This window comes from Vipera berus (assembly GCF_964194415.1).
Source record: "Vipera berus genome assembly, chromosome: Z".
NCBI classification, from domain to species: domain Eukaryota; kingdom Metazoa; phylum Chordata; class Lepidosauria; order Squamata; family Viperidae; genus Vipera; species Vipera berus.
In genome coordinates this window covers 74,844,174-74,857,085 of record NC_138205.1, presented here as the reverse complement: position 1 = coordinate 74,857,085, position 12,912 = coordinate 74,844,174, and the positions used below count along the sequence as shown (strand labels likewise).

Sequence of the window (12,912 nt, the reverse complement as noted above, 5' to 3'; positions counted from 1 at the left end):
AAAGAGCTAGATGCTAATTTGTGTTTTTTGTGGAAAAGATGTTTTGCATGACCCAATGGAACAGAAGAAAGTTTAATGTTTAAATGCTACTCATATAGTCCATTCCTCATAATAAAATATTCACAAACTGGATCACAGTTTAATTAGGAGCCCAACCCTAAAACCAATATTGAACATACAGGCCTTTAAAATAAAAAAAGAAAAAATAGTAGCTATAGAATATAAATTCTTATTTCAAGGTATATGCAGATTAGAATAATCCTTTTAATTGCTGCAGGAAGAATTTCAAAGAGACTCTGTCTTTGCTACTCATCTATCTTGTAACTCCTACTAGTGGAACAGGGAGCAGTATTCAGATACTGATATTAAAATCTGATTAGGATCATGTGGGTGGAGATAGGTCTTTAAATAAACTGGATCCAAACTAATTAATATCAGCACTTTGAACTGGTCCTGTAACAAGTATGATTTAGTATAACTAACACTGACTAATGTATTCCAGACATTTATATCCCACAAATATTCTATTAGGGCAGTCCGATATGCAATATATTACATTAATTGGTAACCAGTTAAGCTGGCTTTAACTGGTATATCAGTGATACAATCAGAAGAATATTTTCTTTGCTCTTCTGAAATCATGCGACTGCTTGTTGAATCCAATCACTGGAAAAAGAAATAGTTACAACAGAGAATGTTATTGTTATTGCTGCTGTTTTCAGCAAGGTATTTTTGAAGCTCGTATAATAAAGTGGCAAAGTACCAGCTGCAATAGAGCCCTTTCCTCTCCATAGTGTCAGAAGGTCTCTTACCCTTCTGGCTGCTGCAATGCATTCTTCATGGCCTTGATTTGCTGAAAGTGACAGGACATATCTGTAGCCAGCACCATCTCAATCACTAGAGTCCTAAATTCTCTTTTAGCAGATATCCAGAGCAGGGAAGAATGAGGAGAGTATGAGAAAAAGAAACATATAAGAAACACTTGTTTTTCTTTCTCAGTCTGAACTTTGTTTATGGCATTCTTACTCTTCCCTCCCATGTGTGTCACTCAGTACTTCATGTTATCTTTTTTTACTGGAGTTTCTGGGAAAGGAGTTATATGCAATTTAGTCATATGCTAGGGTCTTGCTTGCTAAGAGATAATAAAGTGCTTTTCTTAAAGTGACCTTAGGAAACCTCTTTTATGAAATGCAGCTTTCCAGAATCATCAAGCTGAATATGACACAAAGTAGGCAAAATCACTCATACAAGAACACAGACATACATTATTTGGTTGACTGGTATTCTGTTAAAGGTTTCACTCATTATAATTCAACAACACAGGCCTACGAATGCAGAGATGAAGAAACAGCAGAGTCAACAAATATCATGCATAGCAGGATTGACAGGATCTCATTTATTCATACAAGTCATTGATTTCTCTGAGCCAACCACTATCTCTCAAGTAAAATTAGAATTTCTATTAGAAGAAATAGTGACTTCCCCCATTACCTCACCCTTGATGTATCAAGAAGAGATACGACATAAATATAATAAACAAGCTGTAAGCCTTTTGATGTAGACACGGTCAAGAAACAGGAGCGGCAGAATGTTTGGTATTGTTAAAGGGTATTATATCAGAATTTTGAAAACATTTTACACTTTCTCTCTGTTAAATCTCATACCAAACAAAATCAAAGCAGGGTTATTTTGAGTTTCTTTCTCATATTTTCTTCTTTCCCAGGACTGAGTAATCTTTTATGAAATTCCTCCCTTAACAGTCTGGACCAATTTATGTTCTATCACATAAAAAATGGAATATGACACTAATCAACATGGTTATTTTCTGAAACATGATTGGTGATTTCAACAATTTGAGATTTCAGTTACTAAACTGAATGTCTGGGGAAGTGAAAACATTCAAATGAAATCCATCCATAGGAATGTGCTTTGTAAATCGGGAAATAAATCCTCAAAAACAGAAACTATAGCAGTTAATGAAAGCACATGTATCAGGATACTTGTTCTTGCAGACAAATAGACACAAAAAGATATAAATAAAATAGTAATTTCTGTTGGAATTAACAATATTCATGTTCACTGAATGATAGTCCAGGTTGATTATATATTCAGGACTAATGATCCTACGTATAAATCTTCCAGTGAGGTTCAGGAGCATCCCTAATGAGCACTGAAAATTTCATCAAATTTGTATTACTAAATGTATGCTGATAGGAAAGCACTGAATCTCAGCAAGTATATGGGAATGATCTTGGGAGATGGGGGAAGAGCTGAAGCCAAGGAATGCTTGGGTAAGGCAAGGAATATGTGCACGGCAAACATGTCAGAAGAGACCCTCCCTAGTTTCTTGGCTTGTAAAAGAGATGAGGGAAATATACTTTCAGACTTGCAAGGTTCTGTTAGTGTAACTAATATATCCGGGTGTGCTTATTCTTTGGACTATCTTGCAAGGATGACAATCTAGTCTAGGATCTTATTTTTAGCTATAAGCAGCTAAAAAACAACTAAGCATGATTGCCATTAAAGTATTTTAATGATGATTTATTAAAAAGTCTACATAAAGAAACAAACAAATTCTGTAAGTTTCAACATGAAATTTGCACTTGTGTTTAAAAAGCTTTTATTTCTTTGCCTTCCATGTTAACTAATATGAGAAAATATACAATTTTCCATGTTTGATCTTATTGTTTTTTCTTATGGCTGCTGAAGAAAGTGTATTTTTTCTTGGAATACATTGTAGTTTTGGGAAATAATTGAACAAACAAATATTGTTTCAGATAATTCAAGATTTTATCTCATTGACCAGATGTAATTTTTTTGGGTTCTTTTTTTTCTTCCCTGCAATTCTTTGGCAACAGCAATCCTACTAGGTGCCACAACAGCACCAAAGATTTATTGTTATGGCATTCTTTAAAATGATTTATATTTCAGTTGAATTACTTCAATATACATTTCCTCTCAACAGCTTCTCACCTTAACTGATAACAAACTATATTCTGCTGTGTGCTTGTGAATCAAGATTCCCACTGAGTACATTTAATACCTAGAACAATCATGTTGACAATGAGCATTCTTACCTCCAATCATCTTTGGAGAGGTTAGACAAAATGTTCATCTCCTCATCATCTTGCAAAAGTCGAAAAGCTGCACTGAGGTGATGATTTTCTAACACAGATCGATCATTGTACAGAATGGCTGTATCTGATCTATAAAGCAAAAAAGTCCATTCTTATATGCAAAGATTGGCTTATATTCTTCTAGCTATAGCTAAAAATATTATTGTGCAGGACCAAATTATTCATTTCTAGTATTTATTATTTTGTAAGAAATTGATGAGAGAACCAAAATCCATTTTAAGTCTTTTAGGCCAGTGGTTCCCCCCCACACACACACACACTTTATATGTATTTAATAAATTATTCTAAGAAGCTTCTTGGATGAGAAGTAAAATGTCTTCAAGGAAAAACAAAGTCCAGTTGCCTTTTGAAAAAAGCACCTTTGGGACAACCATGATCTGAATGACTGAGAATCTCCATAGACAAATTATTCTCAGGTATTTCAGGAAAACCACAATGTCAGTTGATAAAACCTGCTTTTTTTCTTTTCTTTTTTTTTTGAGATTATTGTCCCTTTCCCTCAAAATGCTGTGGAATAAATCAAGTTGCTAGATTACACTAAAAAAAATCCGTAAAACCATTTTTATTCAGAAGTAAATCCCATTAACATTAAGGTTATATTTATTTCTAGGTAAGTGGCTAGGAGGCAGTAAATAATGGGATTAACAGAACAATTATTTTGTTGTTCTTAGTTGTGAAGTCATGTCTGACCCATCGCAACCCCACGGACAACGTTCCTCCAGGCCTTCCTGTCCTCTACCATCTTCTGGAGTCCATTTAAAGCTCACGCCTACTGCTTCAGTGACTCCATCCAGCCACCTCATTCTCTGTCGTCCCCTTCTTCTCTTGCCCTCAACCTTTCCTAGAATTAGGCTCTTCTCCAGTGAGTCCTTCCTTCTCATTAGGTGGCCAAAGTATTTGAGTTTCAACTTCATGATCTGGCCTTCTAAAGAGCAGTCAGGGTTGATCTCCTCTAGGACTGACCGGTTTGATCGCCTTGCAGTACAAGGGACTCACAGGAGTGTTCTCCAGCACCATAGTTCAAAGGCCTCAATTCTTTGGTGCTCAGTCTTTCTTATGGTCCAACTTTCATAGCCATACATTGCAACTGGGAAGACCATGGCCTTTACTATACGCACTTTTGTTGGCAGGGTGTCTCTGCTTTTTAGTATGCTGTCTAGACTTGCCATAGTTTTCCTCCCCAGGAGTAAGCATCTTTTAATTTCTTGGCTGCAGTCCCCATCTGAGGTGATCTTGGAGCCCAAGAAAATAAAACCTGTCACTACCTCCATTTCTTCCCCATCTATTTGCCAGGACTTAAGAGGGCCGGATGCCATGATCTTGGTTTTCTTAATGTTACGTTTCAAGCCAACTTTTGCACTCTTTGGCATTGCCTTTCTTTGGAATTGGAATGTAAACTGATCTTTTCCAGTCCTGTGGCCATTGTTGAGTTTTCTATTAAAATTACATTAACATAATTAAAGTCTTTATTGATTAGCCCTTGGGCCATATCAAAGTGCAAAGTTCCAGCAACAAATTGTTACTAAAATTTGATAAAGGAAATTTAAAATGGAATTTGATAAAATACAATTTAAAATGGAATTAGAATAAAATACAATTTAAAATGAAATAGTAATAAAACACAATCTAAAATGAAATTGTAATAATGTATAATAATTTAAGATAAAATATGATAACATATTTTGGAGTCGCCCTTGCAATCTATCCCAGTCAGTCCCATATATGCAGATCTCAACTGGACCATTTTGTTTAAGTACTGTGCTATGTTAAATGTTATTTTCAAGTTCTGGCCGGACATAAGGTAAGTTATTTTGATATGGGGATCCCAATGGGTCATTCGTTTGGTATAGAGACCAAGATACCTGTCTCTCACCCTCTTATACAGGCAACAGTCAAATAAGATGTGAGCCAGATCCTCTACCTCTGCCACTCCACAAATGCAGAGACACTCATTGTAGGGTATAGCATGAAATCTCCCATATCTGACCATTGTGTCAAGCTGTTCAAATCTCACTCTCATAAATATCTCCCTAAGATGTTTTGGGAGTTGTGACTTCAAATAACTGTCTACTTGAAAAGTATGTTTGTATTTACTCAGCCATTTCAAGTTACCCACCTTACTAAGTATAGCTATATCAGTTTGTGCTTCTATATCCTTACTTCTTTGGGCAACTCTTTTTTTAGATTGTTCTCCTGTTACGCAAGAAACAGGAAGGCCACAGCTTCTTACAAAATTTGTAAGTTTGGTGATCCAGGAGATTTGTGATTGTAGTTTTATTTGCTCTAGTAGGCATAATTTGGGGAATCTATCAGTCTCCATTTCATTAACTTTGCACCAGTAGTTATAAGCTCTAAATTTAGATAATGCCTGAATTGTATGAATTCCCAATTCAGCTCTAACTGCTGCAGCAGATGTTCTTGGATCTACACCCAAAATACATCTCAAATGCTGGGACTGTGTTTGTTCTAGGACTGTGGTTGAGTAAAGACCCCAAATTTCTGCTCCATACAAGAGCATTGTGGTAACCTTAGCCTTATAAACCTTGATTAATGGGGCTAGGGACACTGGGTAACTATGGTTCTTTAGTTTGAGCAGTAAATTCAAATGGGCTTTTGCGCTAAATGTACTCCATTGATGATGGCAGGCCCAAGATCCAGTCTTGGAAATATTTACGCCCAAATATACAAAGGTGTTAACCTGCTCAATTGGTTCACCATCTAATTGCCACTTATGTCTCTGATGGTTTCTTCCAAACACCATTATTTTTTATTTAGATTTGCTAATGATTAGGGAGTTATCCTGGCAATAAGAGCTGAATCTTCTTAATAGCCTACGTAATCCTACTTGTAAGTATGATAATACAATCATATCATCAGCATAAAGCAAGCTGTTACAGTAAGTATTTAGGATCATCGGCATGTGTACCATGGTATCCTTCATTAAACCTGGCAAGTCATTGATGTACAAATTAAATAATAATGGGGCCAGGATACACCCTTGCCTTATCCCTTTATTTGTGTGAATCCTGTTAGTCAGGGCCCCATTAACCCCATACCGCACCCTCAAACAGGTACTAGTGTAAAGGGCTTTAATCAAAGCCAGGAGTCTGGATTCTATTTTAAGAGATGTCAATTTACTCCATAGTACTTCTCTATTTACCATATCAAATGCTGCTGTAAGGTCTATGAAAGCAGCAAAGAGGGGTCTCCTCTTATAGGCATATTTGACAATTAGATGGTTCAGGACAAAGCAGTTATCAATAGTAAATCTGTTTTGTCTAAAACCTGCTTGTTCTTCTGTGAGGATGTTGTTTTCCTCTACCCAGATTTCTATTCTGTTCAAAAGGTACCTAGCATTTTTTTTGCTATAATGTCTATCAGGATGATGGGCCTGTAATTACTAGGATCCTTTTTATTTCCTTTTTTATATATTGGGATAACTATTGCCATCTTTCACCCATCTGGTATATGGCAGGTGTTATTTATGTGTGTAAAAAGACCTGCTAATACAGGGCCCCACCAATTGGGAAATTTCTTAAATAATTCTGCTGGTAAAAAATGCTCACCTGGGGCTTTATTGCTCTTTAAGCTTTTAATGATGGACTGTATCTCCTTTTCTTAGACTGGTGGCCAAGGGGGGGTGAGTTCTAGGGTTTACTAAATACCTGCTACAGAGTGCCAAAATAATACCGAGTTATGACTTCTGGCAGCCAACTCGAGTTCTGACCAGATTGAAATGGCAAAACTTTTTTTCTTTAATGTTATTGTTTTTTTTATATTCCCTTCTTGTGTGCAGCAGCTTAGCTTGTATATGGGCAGTAGGATTCCTCTGGGCAAGCCTCATGGCTGCCTTCAATTTCTTTTTCAGTTGCTGGCAATCAGGATCAAACCAGCGAGGTCTACCCACTTGGGCTCTTTTTGTAGCAGGTTTAGCTGTTAGGTGTTTCTTCAGTATGTTACAAAGATCGGAAAATGTATTGAAGGCTGACATCCAGTTAGTAGTAGATGACTGGATTGTTCTAGCCCACTTAATAGCATTCTGTTTTAAGGCATTCTAATATTGCCTTAGTATTAGCTTTGGCCCAAATTAACCTTTTATTTTGGGTCACCTCTTGAATTGGCTGAGTGGTATGTATAAGGGTATGTGTAATTCTTGTCCTTACCTCCCAAAATTTACCTCCCAAATTTACCTCCCAAAATTTACCCTTAAAAATTAAGGAGATTAGGAGCAGGCCAGCGGCATTACTTTTACAGTCTCTCGAGAGCCACTGAGGATAGTTATCAAAGAACTCCCTTGAGATTCCCTTCTTCTGGGCAAGCTCATACAGAGAGGGACCCAGTCTAGCATTCAGATCTCCTAATAATAGCACTATGGACTGAGGGTACAGTATAGATATATCTTCTAGGATAACTTCCAAGCCCATCCAATATTCGGAATTATAGTGCTGGGATGTGCTTGGAGGAATATACACATTTACCAATATTAAATCAAACTGGTCATATTCAAATTTGACAGCTAGGAAGTATGGATACTTATCATAGTTATATAATTTCTCTCCCTGCCTTTGCAACTCTTGCTTTATAAGAATGCATAGCCCACCAGAGGGTCTCCCTTTGTTCTTTGCTTTTTGGGCTGGGGAGGCCCATCGCTGAAAGCCTGGCAGTTGTACTGGTTCATCCACTTCAGTTAGCCAGGTTTCTTGAAAGGCTATTACGTTAAATCTAGAGAGAAAGCTCATTAGTCCACTCTCAACCATCCCTTTCCAGCCAGCTACATTCCAGGTCATCAACTGTATAAGGTTCTCAGAGGCAAGGTGGTCTGGCTTGGTTGATTGGCTAGATGGTAAAAATGCCAGATGTCAACTTGACATTGGAGCCAGGTCGATATCATCTAAGCTTCCCATATAAACACAGTTGTTGTGAGGTTCGATATTTCTCCTCGTGGGTTGCAGAACTTGTTGTTGCTCCTCTATATCTTGGTTGTCAGTGTGCCTCTGCTCTTGCTCCAAGAATGATTTTTTTCAGTGGGCAGGTACTCTGGCTTAAGTCTATAAATGTAGATTTATGTCCATTTTTGGAGGGGTGTAGCTGAGGATTCATCTTGTGGAAATATGTTGTGGGAACTTCTAAATCAAATGAGGATGGAAGCTGGAATATATCCTTAGTGTTTGTCAGCTTAGGGGGCACTGTGTGATGAAGCCCTTTGTCTTTCAGTTGTTTCTCAAAGGCTGGGTCAGTCAGTGCAGTTACGCCACTGTCAGCCTGTGTGACAGTACTTTTTTTTACTGTTGAGGTAAAAGCAGATTGTTGGTTAAATATATTGTCACAAGGATCCGTGATTAGTGGAGCCAAATTAAATAGAGGCTTTGCTGTAGATTAAGTTGTTGTCAGTGCCTCTTTTAGGTCATCCAATCTTTGAATGATGTTAACTTGCTCAGGTTCTGGCAATGCACTGAATAGGTCAATCAACATTTCCTCTGGCACATCCTCAGCAGTTCCTGCAGCTGTGGGTAACATAGTTTGTATATTGCTTCTTTGCCTTCTCAGGGTCAGTTCAGTTGCAGCAGCCTCAGGCTTAGTAATGTGAGGGCTGTTGCAGCCTGGATTTAAAGTGACAGTTTCCTCTTGGTGACGCTGTTTCAGGAGTGGGCACACTTTGTCTGAGCAAAAGACCCTTATTGGAAATACTGAAAAGGTGCTCAGAAAGGGCTTCATTCTGAAGAGCATGGAGGGAATTGTGGGCTGCTTGAACGATAGGAGAATTCTCATACATTGCGTTCTTGCTGGCAGCCACTCTGCATGTAGTAGATCTATCAGAGTGAATTCACAGCGGAGCAGCTGGCTCAGGGATAGCCTAACAGCTTCTCTATTACTCCAACGCCCTCTATTTACTCTCTTGTCATAAATTTGCAAAGTAACCTGGTTAGTTTGCAGACTGTAGTTATATTGGTCATCTCTTAGGCCTTTACCTGATTGAGTGTTTTCTCTATTTGTGTTCAAATTTTTGGGAGGAAGACAAGGTCCTTCTCTAGTTTCATTTTCTGAATTAGCCATCCCATGTCTATCCGTGGTTATCCTCCCAAGTCCTTCTACAGTATTTGGGTGGCTCCTAACAAACTTTGCAAAAGATTCTTTCAGGCAGTCGACTTATTTATGACAATTGACAAAAGATCATATATTGAGTTTACAGTTTGAGCTGTAAGCAAACATTATCTGGAAAGGAAGTCTGTCACATTTTCCCCCTTTAAATTTGTTACATCTCCCTCCTGTGCAATGAAGGCTGCTGCTGGGCTCCAAGGATGGGAGTCATTCTCCGAGAGGGAGGAGGACAGCTCCACATGCTGTTTGCCTTCCAGTTCGGTTTGTAAGTCCCATTCCAATGAGTCACATAAATTAGATTTATCTGATAAGGTGCCTGTGAATGAGTTACTTACTGGAACAGACTGTCTGTTTGCAATATAATCTTCCATTTTCTGCTGCTTCAGAGGCTTGGATAAACTCTCTGCTGCAGTACTGTCTCTTCCTTCTTTTCCCCATTCAAGTTTGTTAAAACAGGTTTAAAAATAAGTTTGAAACTAGGTTTAAAAAGTTTAAAATGGGTTAAAAATGGGTTTAAAAGGTTTAAAAAGGTTAAAAGGGGGTAGGTTAAAAATACAATCTTAAAAAGGTTAAAAAGTTAAAATAAAAATAAAGTAAAATAAAATAAAGCTTTTACTTTTGGAGGAGCTCTTTACAGCCTTTGCTGCCTGTCCACCATCTTGGCTCCTCCCACCAGTCCAGTTTTCCAAATTTCCTGGCAAATTGAGTGTAGCACTTTTACTGCACTTTTAAGATTTTGAATAGCTCAGCTGGAATACTGTCACCTTCACTAGCTTTGTTGTTGCTCAGATTTCCTAAGGCCCATTTCACTTCACATTCTAGGATGTCTGGCTCAGGGTCAGCGACCACCCAATCGTGGCTATCTGGGACGTTAAGCTCGTTCTTGTATTACTATGCTTATTTTGCATTTTTATATGTTTTTAACATTCTATGATGAGAAGGAAAGAATCATTTTTCATTGCATGATCTTAGTCTTATAATTACATTGTATGAAGGTTCTTTGTGAAAGATCTCCACAAGGCCATACAGTATATTTAATAGCTAAGTAGGTTTCAACATAACTTCCATCTAAGCTCAAAACTATAACCACTTAAACAAGAGATACACTTGTTTCCCAGCTTTCTTGGTAACTAGACGAATGTGAAGGCTGCAGTGTGAATACTAATTTGGTCCATTAAAACCAGACATTTACTATTGTCATCTTTTCATTAAAGTACTGAATATTATTCTCTAATACTCATCATATGTCCATCAGCTTGTCAGTTTCATGACAGGTTGAAGTATTACTGCACTTCATTCATACAGAGGAAGCTTGTAGGCTGATCCTTAAAAATAATTCTTAACAATGGTATAACTCTAAAATATCTTCTTTTTTCCGTGTGTGTGTGTGTGTGTGTGTATGTATATGTATATGTATATGTATATGTATATGTATGTATATATATAAATATTTGCTTAAATCACCTGTTCAGGACTGGGTAATATTTGAGTTCCTCCCCTGCTCATCCCCTAATTTTTACAGTACCTGAAATGTGAGCTTTTCTGAACCTTTTCTATAACTTTCATTGTAGAAACTTGATAGATAACAATGCCTCTGCCCTATTTATTGGCATTTCCTCTTTAATTTTATTCTAATTGAGCTAGTGTATCCATCCTTGCTCTTCTTGACCTGTTAGTGGCTTTTGGTAACCAATAATCCACAGTTGGAGTTAGAGTTTGTGGCAAAGATCTGTTGCTTAATTCACTTCCTTACTCTGATTCTGGTTCTGCACAGTGTTGTTGGGGAGTGACCCAAAGCATTTCTTTGTAAGTACATCAGAATTTTTGCTCTCTCTCTCCTCTTTTTTGGCACTACATGGGTGAAATCAACTATACTCAGTGCTTTTTTTCTAAAAAAAAAAAAAAAAGGTGCCGGAACTCTCATCTTGGCGGGCACAGGAGGCGGAGGGGTGGGGGGGCGGTGCTGCTGCAGTCACAGGTGCGAAGGGTGTTGGCGGCGGCCTCGCCTCCCTGGGGCCGGAGCTGGTGTGGCTGGTGCTGTGGGAGCAGCAGAGCCCACTCTATATGGCGGGGCTGCGCAATGCGGGCAGCGGAGGCAGTGCAGGCCAGGCGATGTTTTAATCTTAAGATTTTAAAAATATTTTTTTCTATTGTAAGTTTCACCAAACCTCGCCATGTGGATTGCATACAAATATTATATAATTGGTAAATAAAGGTAGAACATATGTTAAATACATCAAATGATAATATGCTTCCCTACAAAGTCAATTCTTGCTCAATGACAGACCAAGGAGTTAACTCGGAAAGGCAAGAGGAAAATCTAGAAGAGGTCTGTGCAGCTCTTCAACATCTTCATCAACGATTTGGATGAGGGGATAGATGGGGAACTCATCAAATTTGCAGACAACACTAAGCTGGCAGGAATAGCCAACACTCCAGAAGATAGGCTTAAGATACAGGAGGATCTGGACAGACTCGAACACTAGGCACTATCTAACAAAATGAAATTCAATTGTGAAAAAAATAAGGTTCTACATTTAGGCAGGAAAAATCAAATGCACAGGTATAGTGTAGGTGGTACCTTGCTCAATAGTAGTAACTGTGAGAGAGATCTCGGAGTCCTAGTGGACAATCACTTAAATACGAGCCAGCAGTGTGCTGCAGCTGCCAAAAAAGCCAACACAGTACTAGGCTGCATTAACAGAGGGATAGAATCAAGATCACGTGAATTACTAATACCACTTTACAATGCCTTGGTAAGGCCACACCTAGAATATTGCATCCAGTTTTGGTCACCACGATGTAAAAAAGATGTCGAGACTCTAGAAAGAGTACAGAGAAGAGCAACAAAGATGATTGGGGGGCTGGAGGCTAAAACATATAGGGAACGGTTGCTGGAATTGGGTATGTGTAGTTTAATGAAGAGAAGGGTGAGGGGTGACATGATAGCAGTGTTCCAATATCTCAGGGGCTGCCACAAAGAAGAGGGAGTCAAGCTATTCTCCAAAGCACCTGAAAGCAGGACAAGAAGCAATGGATGGAAACTAGTCAAGGAGAGAAGCAACCTAGAACTAAGGAGAAATTTCCTGACAGTTAGAACAACTAACCAGTGGAACAACCTGCCTCCAGAAGTGGTGAATGTTCCAACACTGGAAGTTTTTAAGAAGAGACTGGCCAGCCATTTGTCTGAAATGGCATAGGGTTTCCTGCCTGAGCAGGGGGTTGGACTAGATGACCTCCAAGGTCCCTTCCAACTACTACTACTACTACTACTACTACTACTACTACTACTACTACTACTAATTATTATTATTATTATTATTATTATTATTATTATTATTATTATTATTATTATTATTATTATTATTATTATTATTATCTTGTAGAAAGGAAAGGCCCACACTGATAAATTAAAAATCTTTGTGTTCTGCAAAGGAATGCTGGTGGGCTAATCAATGATTTGGTGACTAGAGGAGCATCTACAGTGTTGGAGCTTGTGGTCATGGTAAGCCATGGAGGCACTAGGCAACATGACTTTCAGGGCAGTGGTGGTGATTTTATTACTTTTTAAAAAAAGTCTGTGCTCTGTCCAAGGGTGCTTGGTAGGCTGCATGTACAGGCCTGGTCTAGAATTTATTTTGGAACATTCAACTATCTAGAGCAGGCATGTCAAACT

General features: G+C 38.2%; 1 protein-coding gene across 1 annotated transcript in view; it reads right to left on the bottom strand.

Moving 5' to 3' along the window:
• PDE1C (phosphodiesterase 1C) overlaps window positions 1–12,912 on the bottom strand; it is a gene marked incomplete at its 5' end in the record, with an annotated part of 265,881 nt that overhangs the window by 49,067 nt on the left and 203,902 nt on the right. The window contains 2 exons of the mRNA XM_081344420.1: window positions 813–914; window positions 3,078–3,206. Of these exons, the coding sequence (XP_081200546.1) occupies window positions 813–914; window positions 3,078–3,206 (231 nt within the window). The remainder of the gene's footprint in view (window positions 1–812; window positions 915–3,077; window positions 3,207–12,912) is intronic.